The sequence below is a fragment of the Alligator mississippiensis genome, chromosome 14, assembly GCF_030867095.1.
Source record: "Alligator mississippiensis isolate rAllMis1 chromosome 14, rAllMis1, whole genome shotgun sequence".
NCBI classification, from domain to species: Eukaryota; Metazoa; Chordata; order Crocodylia; family Alligatoridae; genus Alligator; species Alligator mississippiensis.
This window is the reverse complement of record NC_081837.1, coordinates 2949493-2973893: the sequence shown is the minus strand read 5'-3', so window position 1 is coordinate 2973893 and position 24401 is coordinate 2949493. Positions and strand designations below refer to the sequence as shown.

At 51.1% G+C, this 24401-nt stretch overlaps 1 protein-coding gene across 3 annotated transcripts in view; it reads right to left on the bottom strand.

Moving 5' to 3' along the window:
- RPH3AL (rabphilin 3A like (without C2 domains)) overlaps positions 1-24401 on the bottom strand; it is an 86669-nt gene that overhangs the window by 56230 nt on the left and 6038 nt on the right. For all 3 annotated transcript variants that reach the window (XM_059717020.1, XM_059717019.1, XM_019491944.2), the window contains exons 2-5: positions 13875-13987; positions 12375-12518; positions 11342-11471; positions 4757-4843 (exon numbers count right to left, since the gene is read on the bottom strand). In XM_059717020.1, the coding sequence (XP_059573003.1) occupies positions 4757-4843; positions 11342-11471; positions 12375-12518; positions 13875-13951 (438 nt within the window). In that variant the 5' untranslated portion in view covers positions 13952-13987. The remainder of the gene's footprint in view (positions 1-4756; positions 4844-11341; positions 11472-12374; positions 12519-13874; positions 13988-24401) is intronic.

Genomic DNA, 24401 nt, shown 5'->3' with positions numbered 1-24401 from the left:
GAGATTTAATGGTAGAAGACGCCAGCATAGACAGGTTCTGTCTGTGCAGTACAGCAAAGGTGTGATTGTAGGACATGGCAGCCTGGCTGTGCAAGCTTACTCAGGCTAGGAAAGGTAACGACAGCCCTGGAGAGGCAGCAGCATGGGCTTTGCCTTTTGCTGGAAACCAGAGTGCAGACTCTGCAGGGATGCTCAGCACAAGTTCTAGTGTGTGTGGAAGCCTGGACCGCTGTGTCTTCATGGCGAACATTACCCCTGCTAGCCCCCGGCTACAACCACAAATGGCTGCCAGCACATTAAGGAAGTCGGGGCAATATCAAGCCGGAACAGGAACAGCTACAGAACCAGAAGGCAGCATAAGGTTATTCCACAGGCCCCATCAGTCAGGGCAAGCAGAAATTTATTTGCTCGTCCATACGAGCCAATGGAGTTCGGTTTCTAAGTGCAGCTGACATGAAGTCACCTGTCCACATGCCACAACTCAGATATAAATGACTTGCCCCTTCCAGCCAGATGGTGGAACAGAGCCCAGGAAGCCAGACCCCAGCGGTGTTGCTGGGCTGCCCAGATGTCACCTCCCAGCACACCTGGTGTGTGGGCAATGCCAAGGACTACCAGAATCACCCAGCAGATCAAGGACGGGTATCTGACACAGACACAATAAACCAAATGGCCACAGACGATTAAAGCCAGATCACCTTCCTCACACACTGAAGGAAGAGTGACCGTGCAGAGCCACAGACTCATGCACACCCAGGCACAGCTGCAAGCCAAAATCCTGGGCCCAAGGAACAGGAGGCATGACAAGGAAATTCTCTCTGCATTACCAAGGGGCTTGTAGCACTTGCATGACAGGTTAAAGGGAATGGCTCACCTGTGCTGCTACAATAAAGTGAGCCTCACTGGCTTTCACGATGGGCAATTTAAATACCTGCACTGTATTATCTGGGAAGCAATAAACAGCAGAGAACAAAGCTTGCACTCCCATTAACTTCCTAGTCACAGTTGCTCATTCACACTGAAAAGCTTTGTACAGCCCTCGTCTCTGTGGAACATTCGGTGCTTAGTGAAGAAGCTCATCACCTGCTAACGACTCCGACTGAGCCCACACAGAAGCGGATGGTCTCAGATGCCAATGGGACATGGCATCATCCATCACCCATAAGCCCATGCCCTGCACAACAGACAGACCCTGGGCAGTCAACTGTCAGATGCACAGCATGGAGGGTGACTGGACACAAGCCTTTCCATCCTGTTCCTCTGCTGAGAAGGGAATCAGTTGTTCGTACGTGGAAATGTTAAGAAAGCTTCAGTGCAGGCATGGGCAAAATATGGTCCACAGGTTCCAAACAGGGACAGCGGTTTTGGGTCTCTCCAAAGCCACTTCCTTTTGCTGCTGGCTTGTGACGCAGAAGCAAAACAAAACCTGCTCCTTTCATCAGCCAAGCCATCCTACCACCTGCCAGTCTCAAAGCCAGGCAGAAGACAAAGGCCTCCATGAATCGCTGGAGTACCAGCAGCTTCCACTTTCCCAGGCCTGCTAGTGATCCCCACTGGTGACACGAGCAACCAGCAGAGGAGCAGGTTCCTTCCTTTGCAAAGTGGGAAGCCAGGAGGCTGTGTTAATCAACCTCAGAAATGCGCCGGCAGGAAGAGGTGGTGTAAGACACAAGGGGTCTTCATTTTAAGGATGGAGCTTCTTGCTTAAGCTGCGTGTGGCAGTACATGCTGTGTATCTTAAGCTCTGAGACCGTCTTCAGATAAGGGTACTTAGGTCTTCACCAGTCTGCAGATGCCATTCTCCTGTGCCTACCAGAAGATGCGCGCATGCCACCACAGTGCCCAGCCCCTGAGTACAGATCCACGAGCACCCAGGATACAGATTCTACATCTCAAGTTGTGAAGCACACAAAACCGCCTTGTGAACAGAACACTTCTAAACATCCAGCGATTAAACCAGCCCTCCTCCGCACAAAGAGACTGCACAGAGGAACTGCTTGGCACTCCTAAAGGGGGCAATACTGCAGCAACACCTTATTTTTTCTGCACACACTGAGAGGTCACCATCCTTAGCTGTCCTGGCCTGCTCCGGGGGCAGCGCTGGTGTAGCTACGCTGAGGGCTGACTGCGCACTCTTTCCAAGTGTACCCCAGGACCACCTAAGGGTGCCAGTGGCAGGCCAGGGGGAGGGCCACACATGTACAGGCATGGTCCTGTGAGTCTGGCAGCACGAGGGAAGGAAGGAGGAGATGCAGTGTGCCTGCCAGGGGCAGGGAGTCCACAGAAAAGCAGCCAACTTAGAGCCATGGGGCCTGTGGTACTGGCTCCTCCAGCTTTCTGGTGATGCTGCTGGACTGCAGTTTCCGGTTTGTCCCGCCTCTGCAGGCCGTCTGGATGCTCCCATGGGGGTCAGTGCACATCCAGCCGGGTCTTCACCCAGGCTCTCTTATCCACTTGGCATGTATCTGGGTTCATGAAGGCAGCTTTCCTTAAGCACCCCCGGGGATAACTGTTCTTCTGGTGTGGTTTAGTACCCACCAAGGTGTTGGGGCTTAAAGCTCACTTTATGGAAATGGGAGGCTCCTCCCTAGCTTGCTCCTGCAGCCATATGGCTGAGGGCAGGCAAAACTTGGGGGCATCCGAACCCCAAGCCTCTGGGCTTGGGCCTGCATATAGGATGCCTGAGAAAAGACTTTGGAAATATCTGAAGCCCTTGGTGGGGGTGGAGGAAGTTTGCTGGTTGTAGGGCCACTTATGGTTCTGGACTGGCTCATGGATTTAAACTTGATTTGGCTGGCAACACAGAAGAAAAAAAAAAAAGAAAGAAAGAAAAAGAAGCTTGGCATGCCAGCCTGAACTGGCCCAGCCCAAAGGCTGGTCTGAGGGGGCTGATTCCCAACCGTTTCGCACAAGCGACCTCCAAATCCACCAGGAAAAAAAGAAACCACCGAGCCCAAGAGAAGGCACAGGGCACAGCCCGAACCTGCACAACCTACCAGGGACCCCACTGCACCATGGCCTGAGCACTTCCTGGGTGTCTGCAGGATGGGGCTCCCAGGCTGCCCCTCTCTGCACAGCCAGCACTGGGCAGGGAGCAGGGGCCAGGATCTTTGTGATGGCCAAGCAGAAAAGGACCTCAGCAGTGGGTGTACATGGGTGCTTGGCCAGTTATAGAGACTCACTTGTGCTCTGCATAGGAGCTGCTAATGAGGTAATATTCACCCTGGAGTCTTCTCCTAGTGATACAAGATTAATTTCCTCAGGTCCACACTATTTAGTTTGTAAGGATCTCCAACAGAGGATCCAAATTACCTCCCCCATCGCCTCACATGTCAATATAGCACAAACAAGGAGATGTGCTTCATAAATATCATGCACAAATAGCTGGAGCACTGGCTTAGAAAATTACTGGCTGACACCAGCCTGCTGCTGAGGTGCCTGGAGCCAGCTAGCTCGCTGGAGGCTTCACGTTCGGGTTACAATCTGCTGAGGCCCCTTCTCCTGACACACGGAGGAGTTTAGCCCTGGGGGAAGGTCTGATGGTCTGCAGCATGTTAGTGCTGAAGGAGGCAGAGCATGCAGGAAGCTTGCTCTGACCTCTCTGAAGTTTTCCAGTCCTTTCCACCAGCCCAGAATTCAGAAAGGAGTTTAAGGAGACAGGAGTGAATTAAAAAGAAGTTTTAAAAAAAGAGAGAGAAAAAAGAGAGGAGAGGAGGGAGCTAATGCTGTATTTCTGCAGATCCTGCTGGTTTCCATTCACAGTGCTTGGAGCCGTGGTTTCATTAGGGGAAAGCTCCAAAGGTTACTGTACCCCAGAGCACAATCTGCAGATAAAACTTATTACCAGCCATTTGAATGCTCTTCTTTGTCCAAAGATCACAGCTTTTTATTATTTTTTATATAAAGGAATGAGAAAAAGGGGCAACTGAGCAGAGCTGGAAGAGGAACAAGCAACAAAGAAGACAGAAAGAAGCAAAGGGAAAACCCAATATCCCACCTGCCCTGGCACCGAGCTCTGCAGAAGGCAGAGGGTGCCTTGATCTGTGCCCCTCCCAACCCTGGCTGGAGTCTGGGATAGGCAATATCTGGATGGTTCAACAGGTTGAGCACATTATCCCCCTGAGCCAGTAGTGCATTTGGTGCCCAGCACGGCTCTATCAGCACTGCTTTCCTGCCATGAACCCAAAATTAAACACGGGTATCTGATGATGCCTCAGCTGAATGTCAGCTTTGCAATTACAGCCTGGCAGAAGTTGCTGCTTCAGTTAAATCCTTGGCTCAGTTTTTCCATAGGGACATAACCAGGGAAGGGCTTTCTGTGGCCTAGCTGCTGCTGTCTTTGGCCATGGTGGGGTCTCCTCACTCACTGGTCACAGCACCACATTTCTAATTTGACAACTGCATTCACTGGGGTTGGTGTTTTGCCATTCAGGGCCAATGAAAGCACCAGGCTTGCTCGTTACAGCTGCAAAGCAGGGAAGGGAGCCCTGGTCTCCTGACTGCCAGTGCAGAGCCATGCCGTGCCCACCAGACCCGAGGGCCACAGCCAGAAAGACCTTGGAGTCAGCTGCCAGGACCTGGTCCAAGCTCCGCCAGCAGTGTTCAAGCCTCATTCCTTGGACGCTAAAACCGTCACTTCAGCTGTGCTTCCCCTGCCCCCCAGCTCCCTACCCCACCCGCTCCCCTGGTGATGCCCAGCATGGGCCTCTTTGGCACCAGTGACAGACTGGAACCCTGCCCCTTCGCTGCACTTTACCTCTCTCTGCTCGCTGCAGATTTTGCAGAGCCACAGCGGGCGCTTCTGGGTCCCCAGGGTTTCAATCCCGCACTTGGTGCAGACTTTCTGTAGAGAGGAGAAAGGACACAGGACAACGTCAGAGCCTTCCTTGTTTCTGCTCAGCACAGTGCTGCTTTGTGGGGGCCAGACCAGACCACGTTCATCCCAAATGCTTAAGTTTTTTAACAGGGAATAGGGCTCGCTTCTCCTTCCTGTGGTTATCAATCACAAGGCAGTTATTCTGGGCTCATGTAGGCATGAGAAGCAAGAAAACCAAGCCAGTAACTATAATGGAGTTACCCCTGAGTTGTGCCTGATAGGGGGAAGACCCAGGAACAATATTTCACCCCCCCCCCCCGAGGCTCTGGGAAATGTTTCCAGATCCTGTTTTAAATCCCACTAAACGATGTACAATTTTACAACGCACTCCAAGACACAAGCACTGCTGTGCCAAAGTTGGCAAAGCCAATTTTCATTGCCAGGGACAAAGCTGAACAAACAGAGAAAATGGTGTCAGAGAGTTTTCATTTGATTTACATGCTTTTGAATTTGAGGAGCATGGGAGGAAAAGTCCCCCGCCTCCACCCCAACTGTATTTGGTCCGGGCAGTGGTTGATTCTGAGCTGCCTGGGCAGAGGGAGACTGCAGGCAGGCAGGCAGGCAGGCAGGCAGGCAGGCAGCTTCCCAGAGAAACAGCCCGATGGCGTTTTATGGAATCTATTTCTGCACAAGAAAACGCGCGTGTCTCCGCTGGCATGACGAGCCATTTACAACCTGAATCATCTAATGTTCCATAATGAAGCCAATGCGTATTGGGCTCGGCTTACAGCTGGGATAGGAAATTAGATTGATTCTTTGATCAGCACGCAGGGAAAACTGCACGCACAAGGGCTGCGGTGAGTCAAACCTTGTTAACAGCCATTCAGAATGGAAGCCCCCACTTGTGCTTCTCCATAGTCCCTGGGTAACATGCCTTAACTCAGACCCAAAGGGTCTGTCCACAGGGATAAGTGTCAGTCACATGGCACTTTCACTCCTCAGTCTCTAGGACAAGGGGCAAAGAAATGCAAGTCTGGAGGTGGTTTCACCATGAGGCTGACTCTGTTGGACAGCGTAATCCAAAGGCAGGACTGTCCCAAGCTCTGATCCCAGCTCTACCAACTACCTCATTGCACGCTCTCAGCTAACCTCTGTGTCCGGGGCTGGCCTGTAAACCCCCTTTGAAGCCATGCTGGGGATTACTGCTCATCTGTATCTGCAGCTACCCAGCCCATTAGTCAGTCACAAAACATGCCAAATCTCATTATGGGCTGCACGAGCTTCCCCGTGCATCCCATATTCCACCTGCTGCTGACCAAGTTGTACAACAGCAACTTAGGGCCCAAGAGGCAAAATTTACCCACAAGCCAGGACCTAGAAGCTCAGCTGCACCTCCTGCTCACACCGGGTGCTGAGCTATGCATCTGCCTGGGCTCAGTCCCGGGGAGGATCCCACCTGCCAGCAGGCCCTCCTACACCATGGGCTTGCGTGCGATGTTCCCTGAGGACCCGTGCTGTTCTTTCTGTACAAGCAAGCAGCTCCATGTGGGAAGAAGTAAATGGGCTCTGCAAGAAGGATAAATGCCTAAGCCCTAAATTACATGCCACTGTCACTCAGTACAGAAACACAGCTCATGCAAAGGAAACAGGATTTTTCTTCCCCACAGCCCCCAGCAAAGATGTGGGGGTTATTCTGTGCACTGCACTTCCACAAGATCAAGCAGAGTATGTTGAAGGAAAACTCAACAAGACAGAAGTTCAAAACCATCAGGCTCAAAGTGCACAGGGGCCCAATCCGGAGCGACATGCTGGGAAGCTCTGGATAAGAACGGCCTCTCTCTCCATCCCAGGAAAAACACTTCTGATCTTAAAAGTAACCTCCCCACCCCCAAATACAGATAAAAATGTGAGTGCTTAAAAACCTTGCAGAACTGAATGAACTGAAACATTCCTGTTTGGATCCACTGAGGCATTTTGCCGGGATCATTCCAAATGGTTTATTTGGAATATGAGTGTTTTCTAACTCAAGAGAGTCCCTGACTTTGCTCAAACTGCCAAACAAGAAGGAATCTGGAAGCAGGAAACCAAACTTCATGTTTGCAAGACATCAAAAAGGGAGGTTTTGACAACTCTGAAATTTCTCAAAACATTTCTTTGTCCACAAGATCGGCTGAAGCCAGACCTCCCCCACAAACAGCATCAGTGTCCACAAAGCCACTTTTCAGCAGGAAAAGAAAGACAGCAACTTCCAGGATCAGCCCAGGCAGACTCTAGTCCTGCTCCAGTGCCAGCGATGCCATTAGGAACATTCCCAGTGGTTTCAACAGGCTCTGGCTCTGTTGGCAGACTGCCACATGGTGCACTCCACCCCTGCTTTGTTCTGTGCTTGCAGATGTGGTTTCTCCTGCCACCAAGTGTGTGGGGAAGGAATAAGGTACAAGGCTTTCCCAGCCCAGCTTTGACTGCAAGTGCAGGCTGCGAAATGCTCTCAAGCAGCTGCTGGACCCCAAGGTCCCCGCAGAGAGAGGTGCAAAGTGAACTAGATCTCTCTCTCCAGAACCAGAACAGACCTGAGCAAGCTATTTGCTACTGGTGCCACCTTTGGGTGGGTTTCTGGGAGGGCAAGAGATGTTGCTGTACCTCTGCTTCCCACAGTGAAGGGTCAGGACAGCCCTCGCAGCAGGGGCGGTTTGTGGAGGAGAGTGAGGATGCCAGTGGCTCTTACTCCCCCAGCAACATGAGCTTTCCTGCTGTTGCCTATGCAGCCAGCTTGCTGCCACCAGCTCTTCCTGGGATATGTTCCCCTGAAAGGGCTCCCTCTTTGGTCAGTGCAACCTCAGGAGACAGACTGCATCTCACTGCATGGTGCAGTGCTGGGTAGCGATACCCGTGCTAGCTGGAAGCCAGAAGCAGCACTGCCAATGGGGTCTCTCTCCATAGCGCTGTGCTGTGCAATGCAGACCTCTCCGCAGAGAAACTGCCAAGGTGTAAATTAGCCCTCTGCTACTGCCCCAGCACTTGCACCCCCTGACTCCCATACCAGCCTGCCCATGGGGAAGCTGTCATGCAACAGGACAATTGAACATCCAAGCCTATATCCTACCTAGAGAGCCTAGTGCCTGATGCAGCCCGAGTGATGTTGAACACTTGAGGCTGATGTATGCAGCACGGCAGCACCTCACTGGAGGCTGTCCTTTTCTTCTCCCCCACTCCCTGTGCATTTGAAGCAGGTGACGAGCCAACTGCTACCTGTCAGAAGGGATGGGAGGCTGCAGGGACTGCTGTTCCAGGCAGCAGCGTGAACTGTCTTAATGTGACCCGAGCCCTCAGCCACCCCCTCAAACTGGGACAGAAACTCAAGCCCTTAAACCCTCAGTAGGTTTTAATCCCGTTCAAATGCTCCCTCCAGTGGTGGTCTGCTGAACTTTTTATCCCTCCTGACATCGTAAGAACAAGGCCAAACATCCAGGGGTTGCCCTGCTCCTCACCTCCTCCTCTTGCCCCAGACATGGAGAGTTACAGACACTTCCTACAGAAACCCTGTCCTTTGCTAGCTAGGAGATGAGGGTCCTTCTACCCAGTCTATGTTTCAGAAGCACGGTCAATATTGATGCCCATTTCCTTGGTACAAAGAATATCACTCACTGGGTAACTGCTGTTACTGATCCAGGCACTGTCTGCCTTTCAGTCCTGCACTGCTTCACCCTGCCAGTTTGTATTTATTTCCAAAATAATAAAATCTCTAATAATAAAACTGTTCTTGGCTTTTTGCCATAAGATATTAACACAGAAGAAGGTGCCTAGAAGGCACAGAGGACTCTAAAAGCTGGGAAAACCTCTGTATTTTGTAGGAGCAACTTGACTGAGACAGGCTCAGTGCCCTGTTTCATAAGGATTAAGTTGCATTCATTATAATGATTCCTGTTGGTCAGCTAAATGGGGCTGCAACAAGTTTCCAATGAGATGGTAACAGAGTGGCACTAGCAAGGAAAATATGAACTTTAAAAATCCATAATTCCCTGACAAGGCATTGTTCACTGCTCAGAACACTGCATGAGAAGAGGAAGCAAACTTAAAGCAACCAGCCATCTCCTAGAGTGCTCTGGGGGGTCATGGCCCACTCCACTGCCCCCCCACCCCCTGCCAAGTGCTGTGGACACAGCAGTCAGGAAAGCCCCCAAACAGCTTGTGCCTCCCAGGTGCAACACCAAGGGAGCCTGGGTCATGGAAGGGCCGCTGTGAAACAGGCTAGAAAGTAGGGCTTTCCCTCCACTTTTCCCACTCTGCCCCTGCATCCAGGCTGATGGGGTACAGGCTGGAAGAATCCAATGGACCAACAATGCTGGCCCTAGGCCAGAGCCTTCCAGGACAAGGAGCAGAGGGTAGGTGGGGCTATTACCCTCATGTTTCATAGTAGCTAGGGTCAGGAGGGACCTGAACAGATCATCTAGCCTGACCCCCTGCCACAGGCAGGAACAAATGCTGGGTTCATAAGACCCCAGACAGGTGATCGTCCAACCTCCTCTTGAATTTGCCCAAGGTAGGGGCAAGGGCCACTTCTTTTGGAAGTTGGTTCCAGATTTTGGCCACCCTAACTTTAAAATATTGCCTTCTGATCTCTAACTTAAACCTATCCTCCATCAGCTTATTACCATTGTTCCTCGTCAACCCAGGTGGTGCTGGGGAGAAAAGGGCTCTGCCTATTTGCTGTTGATCCCCCCTGATGAGCTTGTAAGCAGCCACCAGGTCCCCCCTCAGCCTTCTCTTGCTGAGGCTGAACAGGTTCAGGTCCCTCAGCCTCTCCTCGTAGGGCCTGCCCTGCTGCCCTCTCACCAAGCGGGTGGCCCTCCTCTGAACCCTCTCCAGGGTCATAGAGGAAGACACCATGAGATAGTCTTCCATGAGGTAGTCTAAGACCTGGGCTATCAGGAGACTCTCTAGCTCCAGGGGTGGTTCAGTACTGAAACAGATCATCTCGGGAGCATGTGGATCTCCATCATTAGGAGCTTCCAAGTGCAGGTTAGATAAACATTTGAAAGGATGATCCTGCCTTTGGCCAGGGCATGGACTAGATGACTTCTTCAGATCCCTTCCAGGCCTGTCTCTCTCTGATTCCATGCCACCCTTTGCCACCAGCTCAATACATGCAATTTGTTGAAAGTGGCAAGAAAGAAAACACCCTGTTTTCCCGTATTTCTAGACTGGCTACTCTTGGATGTGCTAGAAGCAGGATCTCCAGGGGAAGTGGGTGGGAGCACAGCACTTCCTGTTATTCTTTCTGCTCAAAATACAGGAAATAAATAGCAGGCTCCTGCACTCACCAGCCCTTTGCGCTCCATGCACATCTGAGCACAGGCACAGCCCAAGGATCTACACCTCATTGCTTCAAACACTGCCTTGCCCTCGCTCTCCATCCCATAGCTCCACTCAGGCCAAGTCTGCTGGGCTCAGGGACCCCCTCCCACTGTCATGTCAGGATCCCATCCTGTGAGAGTTACTGAGTTCAGGGTAAAGGGTTTGTTAACAATTATCGGGCCCCATTGGCTCACAGCACCTCCTGTGCCAGGCATCGCTAAACAAGGCACTCTTGTTCCAAATGCAATGCCCTATCCTGCCTCTGGCCTCCTCAGCAGAGTGGATCGAGAGGCAAGATATTCTCCACCCCAAAGCAAGCGCTGGTGCCAGCTGGTGATCCTCCTGGCAGCCGGCAGAGCAGAAGACCAGGATCTCAGCACAGGGCCACAACAAACCACAGCAAAGGGCCAGAGGCAGTGTGCCATGCTCTGGGCAGACCTGAGCAGTTTTGAGCTGCAGGCTCCAGGGGCTGCCTCTGCCTAGGGAAGTGTGGCCTGTGGCGTCTTACTTGGTCCTCAGGCCTTGCTCTGGCTTGAGGGAGAGGGAGTCAGTGGGACAGCACCCCCATCCCCTGCTGCTGTGCCAGGCACTGTACCAACAGCCCCCCCCAGCTTGCCCTTCCCTGGGCGTGTAGCTGAGGTGCAGTTCTTTAGAAATGGAGATTTCTCCCTGGGGAAAAATGGGTTTCAAGTGCATGAAAAACAACCTCCCAGCAGAGCGCTCTCTTAGCAGATGAGGTGGTTGCCTTGGAGATCATCATGGCTGCAGCATTCCAGCTTAACCCCTTGGCTGCTGGAGTCCGGCCCAGCCATGGTCTCCCACTGGGGTGTTGGCATGACAGCAACAGCTTTGCAAAGTCAAGCCCCATTGCAAACAGCACTGGAAACAGACACACAGCAACATCCCCAGAAGAGGCAGCGGATATGCCAGCCAGTGAGGCAGAGAAACCAAACATGCCATCTTTTGGCTGGGGGCCAGTATGGACCTGGAGGCTATCTACCTGTTCCACCACTGTGCCAGCCCGGAGCCTGCCTGAGGGATGTGCTCCATCCCAGAGGTGGCTGCAATGTATTGATGTTCATACAGAGGACTTGGGGAACAAGAACCCAGTGCATGGTGTCAAAGGCAGCCCCAGGTGTTTGCTGGAAAGCCCAGTGCTGTCAACCTCACCTTTTTGCAGTCTTGGCAAAAGACGGCCGTGGAGCCCAGCAGCCCAAGCAGCTCGCCACACAGCAGGCACTGAGACAGCCCATTTCCCATCACGTTCTTCCTCATGTTCTCCAGCCGCTCCACCAGGCGCCTGCAGGGCAGCAAAGGACGCAGGGTTGGAGGAGATGCCTTTGGCATTGAACAGTGGGTTACTGCCATGACCCAGATTCTACAGGGAAGTGAGGTGGCACTAACCAGTGGCATCAAAGGCCAGACCACATCTATTTGCCCAAGAAAAGGTGCAGGCACACTGGGGAGAATGCTATACAAGCTGGACCTGGTCTGGGAATAACTAAAGTCTCCTGTCCCCTCAGTCTGTAGCAAACTCAGCCTTCCCCTGGCTGCTTCCCCTGACTAAGCATGACCAGATCCAAGCCTTGCACTGTGTTCAGCAGGGCCAAAAGCAGAACAAAAACTGTGCAACAGCTAGCATAATGTGGAGAAGGACAATGCCAGCAAATTAAATAACTCAGGCTGATGAACCCAGCCAGGAGTCAGCCAGCCAGAACTCTCCACTCACTCGTTGCTCCCAGCAGACAACTCCCCCGAGGGGAATCCAGCTCAGGAGTCCTGATGGCAGTTCAAAGGCAGGGCAGCTCCAGCACCATTCTAAGATGCTCTATCTGGCTCCCACGGTCTTGTCCAGAGTCCTCAAGCGGCCACACCAGCATCATCCCTAGCATAGGCAGGCTACACTGCTCTCTGCACACAGACCCAGTCACTAGGCACTGCACCAGTGCCTGCAATCACAGCAGATCTTTGATTCAGACCTGGTTCTGGCATAGGGATGAGCAATGTCTCTGCTAGGGATGAGGGAATGTGGCATCCTCCCTGCCTTTCAACCAGCTCAAATCAGAAGGCAAAGGAGGAGTGGGCCTCAGAGGGCCTGCATGGCATCCCAAGTACAAAGGGACAGGACCAGAGCTGCAGCACAGGACCAGACTCTTCCTGAAGGGAGAGAAGGGGCCAACCAAGCCAGGAGGCAGCAACATACCCAATGCGCTGCTGCTCAACGAGGTCCAGCTTCTCTGCCCGGTGGATGACCTCCAGGATGACATCTAGCTCCTTTGGGTTCAGTGCCTGCATTTTCCTCTGCTTGTCAGTCTGGAACGTGTGCACCGACCAGCCTGTCTGGAGCCTGTGGCACAAACAGACCATGTTATGAAGTCTGGAGCATCGCAGAAAGGACACGCCGAATCCCCTGCTGCATGCCCTGCTAACCATGCTGGTGAGCTGAGCAAACCCAGCCACACACCTGCTTGTTCCTAGGTCAGGAATCTATACCAGCCCTGATCAAATCCAAGCACTCTCCCTGCCCCACCTGCCCTCCCCAGCTGGGCTGAGACCCACTCCCCTGACCTGCACCTGACCCACCCTGCCATGTGATGCCCTCCAGGCAGGCCTTGCCTTCCTTCTACCTGCACAGGCTGGCACACACATTTCTGTCTGACTGGCAGAGGCAACGCACAACCCCGTGCTTAGGCAGGAAATTGGTGTCTAAGCCTTCCAAGGCGGCTGGCCATCTCAGATCCCACAGGCTTTGAGTGTTCAACCCAAGATACCCTGAAGGGGCCTGGTTTTAGGAAATACAACCATCTTGCCTTGGAAAAAAAAATTCAAGCCCTTATAAAGGCGCCTCAGTCTGTGCAGCCAAAATCTGCCAGAAATGTAGACCCAGGAACTCCACTGCCAGCTCAGCCATGGACTAACTGGGTGACCATGGGCAAGGCAGTTCCCTCTCCCCCTGCCTCTCGGGCTGGCTAGCAACTGTCATGCCTCCCAACCTCACTTGGGTTTCCTGGCCGAAACAGTCAAGGCAAGAGCAGGTCAGGGTACTGTTGCAGCATTCTGCTCAGTGCCAGGGCATGAGGTTTTAACATGGGCTCCCCGGAAGTGGCTGCAGGCTGCTGTGCTCTGCCTCTTTCACACTCATGGTCCATCTCCCATCAGCCTGGTGAGGAGGAAGAGGAGGAGGGGCAGAACTGTCTCGCATTGGACCACACTGATGCAGACGCTGGGCTGGGAGTGGGGGCAGCAGGACCTGGGCTGCCAGAAAAGGAGAGCAGCTAAAGACAAGTATGGTTCTAGCTGCTGAGTCATTTCTCTCCCTTCCCCTTCTGCGCATTCGCACCTCCACTATTTTGACTTTCGGGAAAGATCAAATGAAACATTGCTCTGAACAAAAGAGTGGGCGCCAGCTGGGGGAGGCCATCAATTATGGATGGGATGCTGACGAGGCTGGCTTCTGCTGCCACTTGCTTCACCTCTCAGAGACGGGGCTGGCGGGATGGACTCAGGAGTGGGACAGCACTTCCCCGAGTCCACCAGAAAGAGAGTGATGAAGCAGGGACTGGAACCCAGGTCTCTCAAGCCTGACTACTGAGAAGTCCCTTTGCCATTCGACAGCTCCGGGATACGGATGGCTCTGCACTGCACTCCTGCATCAGAACCACAGCCCAGGAACGAGGCAGGAGGGCTGCAGAGAGGTACTCACTTGGCTCTCAGTGCCAGTTGCCGGTCATTGGGACACACCCACTGATCCACCCCACTGCCAAAGATCGTGTCCGCCATGGCCACTGACTAGCGCTAAGGCAGGAGCAATCACACCTGTAAGAAAAAGAAACAGGATAAGCTCTGATGGCACTATCCAATGCACCCACAGAGTTCACGCTGCACAACCGCTGGGCATAGGCCTCCAGCCCCAGCCTGCTGCACTGCTCTTGACAGAAGACAAAAGGTTATAGTTGAGCTCCAGGACTCACGCCTGAGAGCAGAGCTTGGCCAGTAGCTTCAGTGCATCAGAGACGACAAGCTCACTGGAGAATGAAGCAATGGTGGTACCCTGCACCTTCCTGCAGGAAAACTCCAGGCACTAGAAAAACAGCAGAGAACCACAGAGATAACTGGGGCTGACTCTGGGGTTTGACACACTGCCCTGCCACGTGGAAGGAGGGGCCCAGGTCTTGTCCTCCAGTCCTTTTACAGCTCTGGGACAGTTCCAGACTAGTGCACACAGGGACAATACCAGGCAAAGCTGCTCCCCACCTGCTGCTCCAGGGGAGGAAACCGTTTATCTTCGACAGCTGGCATATACCCATAGATGGTCCGTGCCAGAACCAGACAGAGGCTCTAAGTTGATCTACATTAGGAATTGTGTTTAATCAAGATGGCAGATTGGCTAATGCTCTCAGTGAAGCATATTTGCCTTTCTCCGTCTACAATTTACTCTCTTACATGTCAGCAGCCATCAGTAACTGGTGCTTCACGGAGGCTAAGGATTATATAAACAGGGGCTTCCTTATCACACTGCCAAGTGTTAGCACTTTGGCACAGGGAAGCACAGAGACAAACCCTGTAGATGAGAGACAATTTAAACTCAAACCAGTTTCTGAAAGCATGGGGAGCACCAAAGCAATCAATGAGGGAAGATGAGATGGGAACAGCTGCTGGTTCTATTTTTCCTCCCAGTCTGATCTCTGCAGATTTGATTCCAGCAGGCACAAGAGAGACAGAAAAGTCTGAAAGGCCCCTGATCCAAGACTGTCTTGCCTATGGTCAATAGGAGCCCTGAGGTCTCTTTCTACGCTCATCTCTCCTACACATGCTCTCAGCAGAACAGGAGGAGGCATTCCCCAAACGCTGACTTGCAAGACGGCTTTGGTTTTCCAGAACAACACAATCCTGAGAACGCTCTGAAGGGCTCTCCCACCTCTGGCTGAAGATGAAACACGTTGCATTTAAAGGCTGCTGCCTTCGTTTATTGTTCTAATGTACAGAATGTGCCTGATCCCAATATCTCAGGGAGCACAGCCATCAGTTAACATAATGGATTTTATAAATTGTTACAGGGAAAAAAAAATCTATCCTCCAGCTCCAACACTTACTCTTTTTCCCCCATAATGAATTATCCACAAGCCTGACCCCTGAAGCAAAGAACTGGGCCACTGGACCACATCCTAAGAGAAACAAGCTCAATGGAAGCTCTCTCAGAAGTCAAAGAGCTTCCCTGCAGACGTCTGCGTCTGGGGACTTATCTTGATCCCAGTTGCTGCAGGGCAAGCGGAGATAGAGGTGGTGGCTCAGATGGTATGCATCTTATATAGGGTAGCATCATCGACCAGGGGATCTCAAAGTTTTGGCAAACATTAAACTGAGCCTGACATGAGCTGGGTAATTCCACCACAGACACAAACCGAGGCAATGTGAGATGAGCTGATGAGTCAGGAATCGTACCCAGGGGTCTTGGCTCACAGCTCTCCGCACCACCATGGAACATGAATGCTGGGAGAAGAGATTTGCAATTAATTTGCAAATTTGCATTGTGAACTACTGTCCCCCGAAGGTTTTTAATGCATCATATAAATCCTGGGGGGAGAGTTTCAGGATGTGGCAGGGGGCTCAGAACACGCCCAGGAACCAAGCATGCTGCACAGCATGGAGGGAAACAGTTCTCCAGGAGTCCAGGTCCTTACTGCTGTTCATCTCCAAAGTCAGAGGATGCAACTTTGCTTCTTACTATGACCCACAGAGGGAAATTCGCCTTTGCATCCCTCCAGGCTCAGGAAAAGGCTGCAACCTGTTCTAGCTCATACACCAACAAACACGACATCCAGCAGCACTGTATACTAGGGGCATACAGGAGCCTTTGCCAGAGACCAAATAGACATTGAGGGAAAACACAATTTCCATCTGAATCAGGCTCAGCAGGCTCATCCTTCCCAAGCTGGACAGGTGCAGTATAGGAGGGATGGAGGAACATCTCTCAGGGAAACCAAAATAGACAGGGGTCCAACTCTGCCAAAGTTAGGCAAGGGATGTCATTACCCTTGGTGCCCATATAAATTCACAGTGGTGTGTGCCAGCAGGGCAGGTACTCTGCAGTCCTCTGGCTGAGGGTTGCTGCTGTAGGTTGAATGCCCTTGGTTCAGTCTCCTGCAAGACGTGTTTTGCACCAGCTCAGAAGCTAGCAGTTCTCCCCTGGACAGCCAGAGTCATTCCATCAGCACTCCAGGGGCATCACACAATTTTCACTATACCACTATGCCACCAACTTGGAAATAAAAGCAGCAACTCAGGCCTTGGAGACTCCAGTCCAACCCCTGTGTGGGTCAGACAGGCTGGCCTATTTCTTCCTCAATTGGATATAAGACACAGTGCAAAGCACCTGACCTGCACTACTGCATGAAAAACAGAGCCACATTGATGCATTACAGGTTGCTTGTCTTTCTGGGAATAGCTGCCTCGCTACACAGTTGTACCCCCAACATGCTGGCTCCATGTAAGCTGGTACGAGATGAGATCCTGGCCTCATTGCCTTCAGCAAAGATCCACCACTGACAAAAAAGAGCCAAAATTACACCCATGATGTGCTAATCTCCCAACTCTCTGAAGAATGAGTCACTGTCAGACTCCCACCCACACCCCAGAGTTTGAATATTACAGTTCTCCATTTAAAAAAAAAAAAAAACTCTTCCAAAGATACCCTGAAGAAGTGCCTAGAAGCTTACATCTTATACAAACCATGGGAAAACACCCCACGCAGACCATTAATGAATATTGCAATGATTTCTTGTTTTAATCCAATGGAAACAGCTTTAAAAAAATTCCTGTTGTGTTGGCTACCCCAGCCTGCAGCCTGGAGAAGCTGACAGCAAAAGTGACAGTAAAGAAAAATGCAAAGGATTTGTTGGCTCCCTGTCCATATTGAGAGAGATGCAGAAGAAAAAACAAAAACAGAAAACCCCCCATACAGTCAATATGAATGGAAACGACTGTGCTCCTTCATAACACCTCCCTCCATGCTAGCAATCTAAGATGATCTTACACTAAAAGGCCAGTGAAATCTGCTGGTTTGCTAACACCTGAGTGGCCCCCATGGCCTTTCTTGCTCAATGACAACCTGATTAGAAGCAGATCGTGATGTGCTCATGCTATGACCAGTAAGGGCCTCCACTTCAGTACATTTTGGCAGGCATCTGTCTCCAGAGAGGCTCCGCAGCCTTGTTCTACATAAGGGGGCAGCTCAGATAGAGGGAAAACACCAAGGAACAACGGCAGAAAAGCCAGCGTGACTGTGAAGCCAGAGCTACTAGGTGGAGCTTTCCACATTTGTAGGTATTAATATTTGCCGTCGCCTGGCAGCGACATAATGCCATACCTGCGGGACAGAGATAACCTGGCTATTTAAAAGTAACAATGGTGGACAGATACAAATTTGACAGGCGCCCATGACAAGCAAGTGACATCACCTGCTAACGGCACAGTCAAAGCAAGAAAACGCATGCTGTAGCATGAGCAGTGCACTTAACCCGACCGACTGCACAGCTCTGTTTGCTGAGCCTCCACTGCCTATCTGCTGTTGACACTGAACTTTTCTGTTTCCATGCAAGGCACAAGCAGCTCCATGGCCTTGGCCCTTTTCTACAGGAAAGCACACAGCTTGCACAAACAGATCTCTCCCTCTGGCTGTCCCACAGCCCCACTTCACCTGGACCCCGAAGGAAAGAGCTACCAGCACCTTTGATAGGGCAGCTGCTTGTTTCCTTCCAAACCCTTGCTGGGCTTCAAGAAACTGAACAGTTTATAACTGTGACATCCACATGTCAGTTCCTGCCCACTGGAGAAGTGGGCTAGCACTGGTTACCCAGGACAAGAAGCACAGAAGGGAAAGCATGGCTTTCTTCTGGTGTCAGAGGAAGAAGGATGCTTTCCCGAAAAGCCCTAGCAGTGAGCCAGCAAGGCGAAAGCTGTGTAAGACAGTGTGACACTCAGCAGCTAAGTCCAGGTCTGGGAGTGGGACCTTGGTGACTGTTCAGCAGACAGGACTCTCCAGTCAGAGGAGAAATGCTACCTACAACTGAGATCTTATTATATTGCTCCAAAAGGTGACCCATGTTCAAAACGTCAAGTGGTACAGTATTTACTGGATGAGATCCCTGGCCTCCGAGATGCCACGTAAAGAGCCACGCAAAGATGAGCACGCTAATCTAAGAGCGTAGATCACCAGGCTCTTTCTACACAGGCAGTACCGTTCTGTACTAGTGGCTCAGCTTATCCTGTTCATTTCGTAACACTTCCCTTTCTTCCCAGGCTATAAATGACCTTGGAGCAACTGGAGAGTGAAATCCCTGCGTTTGCCAACTCAGACAGGGAAAGGCCAAACTTTTCACACCAAGAACCCCAGCCCCCAGGTCCAACATTGTGCACAAACAGAAGGTGACGTTTTCAATTAGGGACGCATAACCGCTGGCTTGGAAGGGCAGAGAGGTTTTCCAAGGTGAGAATGTTTTAAAAGGTTCATAGGTGTACACATACATGCCAGTGTTACACACACATTTTTACAAATGCACACAGATACACATGCACACCTTAAATCTTTCCTGATACACCACTTGCTCTCCACACGTATGTATACACCTGAAGGCTCACACGGGGGTGATTTACATCCATGTCTGTTCAAGCTGGAAAGCACTATTGCATAATACAAATACTTTTAAGCCACCACCAAGAGGCCTGGACTGACTGAAAGATGTTACCTAAATCAGTCCCTCCCAACAGACCCAAGGCACTGCAAAGGCTTAAATCCACTTCTGTTGAGCAAAATATGGCCCGATATGCCAGCATGCAACATCATATGGAGATGTCAGGTGCAAACAGTGGTGCAAGAGTGATCAGAATGAGACCCCAAGCCCCAGCGAGTGTTCCGCTAGCTCCATGGATCCCATACACTGCACTTGCAGGGAAAAGCCTACCAAGCCAGCAGCTAGTCCTAGAGAGCTTGTCTTTCTTTCTTTGGGGTTCTTACAGTCCCTCAGCTGGGGCATAAAGCTGGTACAGTGTAGTGGATAAAGTCACCCAGCTTGTTCAAAGCTCCTGGCATGGTAAAAAAATAGCAGTGAGGAAGAAAACAGGTGACTTGTGCTACACTCCTATCAGGATACGTCCTCCACCTGATGGGTTGCTCCAGAGATCATCCAGAGGCAGCGAGTCACGCAGGGATCAGTTCTCCCAAATAATCCAGTGTCAGGTTTTTCACAGCTGCCTAAGGAATTTAGACACGAGTAGAATGAGATCTCCAAAGCCCCTCAATGGCCTGGAGGGTGGCTCATAAGCTCCAGCGGATGGCTCCTGACTGATCGCAGCGTGTTACTGACATCAGCCCCTCTCCAACAGACCCGACGCACTGCAAAATCAGGCAGAAGTCTGTCGAATAGTCAAGATGACTCGCGTCTCCTCTGTGTGCCCCATGCCAAACAAGTGCATCATGGCTGGAATTCAGTCCAAAAACCAGCTGTTCAAAAGTTCAACCCCTCCCTCCTCTGCTCAGGTGAGAAACTACCTAATGCAAAACAAACAGCTATAGGATCCTAGCTGAATAGGACAAGAAGTGAAGGGAAAAGAACTTGGTAGCAAATCTAAGATCTATTCTTCCATCTCGTGCAGGCCAACTGGTTTCAGACTAGGCTTAAACACCTGAAGAGCTCAGTTGCAACAGATTCATTCCTTAATGACTCCAGGGCTATCCACAGTTAGGGGAATTTTAAAACCAAATGGACTCCCATGGTCTGGATTTGTACAGTCCTGGGGAAATCTCAAGCGTTTGTGCTGCAGGGAAAAAGTGAAAACTACCTCAAGCCTTTCCCCCTACCATTTGCAATCCAAGGTACTTCCCTTTCCCTGTTGGCAGGTATCCTGGCCAGCTCCAGAGACTGGGACAGCATGTCACTGTCGCTGTAACCTGCTGAACTTAACAGCAGTGCACAGCTAGGAATTGCTCGCTTGCTTCTATAAGCCTGGCCACGTCCTCTTGCAGCTCACGTGACCCACTGTTCTCAGCACAAACACCTTTCTTTAGAGCAGACACCGGGGCCTTATCTTATTTTAAAGGCACAAGGTTGGATTTTGGTAGACAAGTGGATTCATGCCAGGCTTCCCCAATGCCAGCTGGTGGGTGAGCAGGGAAGAGGCATACTAAGGATGTAGCCCAAAGTCTGTCAGATCTCACTTCCCACATCTTTTATGTAGTCTCAAAAAGGAAGATCTAAGGTGACACATTTCATTAGCATTAGACCCAGGGAGACATTTTTATCCCTGATGTAATTGCACTGATTCAAGCAGCACCAAGATGCAATGACCGGCTCCTAGCCACCACAGGTGTGACAGCTGAAGAACAGTAGCCAGAGGTCAGCTCAGTGGTGAGGCAGAAGTGTGCTTTACCAGCAGCTGCATTCGCCAAGGGAGGTAGCAGGGCACTTCTGTCCCTTATCTGTGGAACATTAGTTCCCTTGGCATTGCTGCAGACGGGGCAGACTAAGGCAGCCTTCGGTGAACGCTTTCATCAGGACACAGCAGAGCTTGTTGCGTCACACATGAGTAAATAAGGAACCGTCTCCCAACGTGACAGATCAAAACTAGCAGCACTGAGCTTCCCTGCTTCTCCGTGCTCAGAGTGTTGTCCCTGCTCCCGCAGCTACAGAATGGAGGTGCAGACAGCAGGGCTCAGGGGACGCCCCCAAACCAGAACTGGTTTTTAAATGGACTAGTCCATATGCTGTTGGCAAGAGAAGCTTCATTTTTCCAACTTTTCAGCAGCATCACGTATCCCACTAACTTCAACCAGAGCTGCTGAGATGGCAGATGGAGTGAGGAGGATCCCAGCTTGTGGGCCAGGATTCACTGACTGCATTGCAGGAGCAACATTCGCTGCTACAACAAGGGAGCATGGACTTGCCTCGTGGTTGCTATCTTGCATGTCCTGTAGGCTTGGCACATCCAGAAAGCTGCTCTTTACTCTTGGACACTGTGCTACATTGCATCTCAGTCCCGTTCCAGTACAGCTGTGCAGGCATACACCAGAACCTGCTGATCAGGGACTGAGACATGGTGTCAATGTGCTGACAACAAGAGCGAACTTGTGAAATGGCCCCCCCGCAACATGATGAAGTTTCAGTCTACCAACAGTGAACATTCACGCCACTGGTTCCACCTACGGTTCTCGGTAGGGCCATCCTTTTCCAGTCTTCTGCTCTAAGCAAGACAGAGCAGAAAATAAGCAGCCCTTCTCCCATGGCAGAAGAGATCAAGAGGAACCCATGGCTCTTGGAGATGCTGCAGCTTCTCCAAGCGTGAGCAGACGAACTCCTCCATCACCACTCCACTATCTCTGAGTCCTACCTGTTCACAGACGGTTTTCTTCCCTTATTCACATCCACGTTGAGAAGGCAGAATCTTTTCACTCTGGGTCAAGGCTAGTTCGTCTTTACTCCCCGTGGGGACTGCTGCAGAGAGCTCTGCAGAAAACAGCTCCCTCACAAGCCAGGGATGCTTGGGAGGATGCGTGGTCCAAAAACATCTTTGCCTACAGAACCATTATCATGATGCAGTTTCTTTATGAGCGGAACTGGACCACACAGCCAGCAACAAATGCAGGACAAGGTCCCTGGAGAGCATGACTCAGGCTAGCCAAGGGGAGAAATGTTCCAGATGAGTCACACAGACCTGTGAAAGGGATGGCACCAGGGTCACACTGGCTGAGTCACCATTTTTCACCTAGGCTCCCTGCAGACAGAGCTCATCAGAAGCCAAAGCCTCTCTTGAGGGAAGTCCAAACCAAGGAGGCATGGGAAGACCCATCCCAATGACAAAGTGCAACAGTTCACCCAACCCAGCCTGGTTTAGAAGTGTCTGTTACATAAACCCAGGTGCGGCTCTCCAAAGATGAGTCACAGCAGCGTTGGCAGAGAACAGGGGAAGAGCACTAAAGGAAGCTCAGCAACACGCAGACCCTCCAGCTGACTTCAGAGACACAAGGCTAAAACTAAAAACAGAAGACTTGGCAGGAAGTAAGAAGCAACAGGGAAAGCATGCCGGGATGTTGCATGTGTGTGAAGACAGTGATCAAGGCAGCACTTCAGCAGAAGAGGAGCAGAGGCATCACCGCCTTCCCTAACCCTTCACCCACTTCACCAGTTTAGACTGGAAGCTCTTCAGGACAGGGACTGCCTCTTCAGTGTCAAGAACCGGCACAACCTGGCTCCAGTGCTGGAGAGGGTGTTTAGGGGCTACCAGCATTCAAATAATAATAATAATATGCTGTGAGTGAAATGTCCAACACTGCACTGAACAGCTGCTCTTAAATACCCACTTGTATGAGGGTAGCAGACCTTTGTGCACACGACACATGCCTAGGTCACCAGCAGATGCTGTAGAGCTTTCAGGTAAGAGACAGGCATGCCGACAGGCTGCTGCAGTGTTCAAGCCCTGTCTTCCGATAAAAGTTTCTTCCCACTGTTTGAACAAACAACTCTTTGGTGTTGAGAGGGCAGCCTGGTCACTGCATTTCCTTCCAATCCCACAGTGTCAAAGGAAGACCACAGGTACCCAGACCCAGTCAGACCTGTGCTGACTATACACAGGGCACACACTGGGATCTGAAGTCCAGGACCTGCTCCAGAAGCAAGAGCTCTGTGGGGATCCACCTGGGACAGGTAAAGGCCTGGCATCAGATAGACCAGGGGCCAACATGCCACTAGTTTTGCACCTATAGGGCTCTCCGCTGCCTATTGCTGGGTCCTTACACTCCCTCAGGGGCCTCTCCTGCTGGTTAGCATGAGGGGCAGGGTATTAAACCAGACAGTCCAGGGGCCTGAGCCAAGATGGACCTGACAATGTTCCTAGAGAGAGCTCAAGAAAGGGAAGATGATGATGTTTTATTCAAAGGAATTGCCTTTGAAGCTGCCTGGTTCCCTTTCATCTGGTAATCTTCACTGCCACTGTAGCATCTATTAGGACACAATCCTATTGCTGAAGGACAAGATTAGAGGACAGAGATTCCTTCCGCTCCAAGAAGCTCCACCAGTTAACCTTGAGTTACAGGACCTAGTGCCCTCCAGTCTGGCGTACCTGCATCACACATGGAATTGAATTACCCAGGAGTGACACCGTGCCACTTGGGTGGGGGCGCTCAGAGCAGGAACTACAGGCTAGTTGCAAAAGGACAGTGCAGTGGGAAGGGAGGGAGGGGAAAGAATGGTTCTTTGCTAGCAACAACCCGAAGAAAGAGCAAGGCCCCTTGCTTAAAATGGATAGTAATCCCGTTAAATGTAACTGGCCTCCAGCCACCAATGGAAGTCAGCTTAGTACGTCATCATTCCTGTGGTGACAGGTTACAGCTCTCTATTTCTTAAAGCTTACAATTAGCCAAGGCTTTCTCCTCCCTTTTTGGCATCTCATGTATGGAGAGCCTGTGCCTCGGATTTGGGATCATTGAGCAGATTACGCACATGGAAACAGCTGCCAGTTTGCATCCAGATGATTCAATGTGTTACTTACTGATTACAACTGGGGGCAAGCATCACCCCCATGAGCTGCGGCAGCTGTAGGCAATAAACCATCTCAGACTCCAGGCCCTTCAGGGAACAAGCTAAGGATTTGGTTTTACCACAAAGAAGAGGTATGATTTTCCATCAAGAGAGCTACCCAAATGGAATGTAGTTGTACCTGGATGTAACCCTTGTAGCTAGCTAGGGTTAACTACATGGAGGCAGAGATACAGGGCTTCAGCAGCTACTTCCATGCACAAATCTAGTGCTCTCAATGGCAACACACACCTTTTTGGCACGGAAGATGCAGCCTGAGCATGAGTAGGCCTTCCCAGAGCACTAATTCACATGCAAGCTGGCTGATTAAGCACACCAATAAAGTATGAAATCTTTGGAGGCTGGATCATATTAGAATGCCCTATGCAGACATGCAAGCAAACTGCAGGAGCTCTCCCATCAGCTTTCATCTGCCTAATCCATTTAGCTAACCGGTCTCACATCTAGATCACTCATTTATATGAAAAATTAATTAGCCAATTAATTTTTTTTTTTTTTTAGTTTCTCTTATTTAAAATAAACAGGCAGCTGGCCCAAGAAAAGTTCCTATTCCCCAGTCCAAGCTGAGCCAATGCAATTAACTTGCAGCCTCCTCACAAAGCTACCTGCTCTGGGAGCCTGGCTCTCCAACACATTCCCTGCTC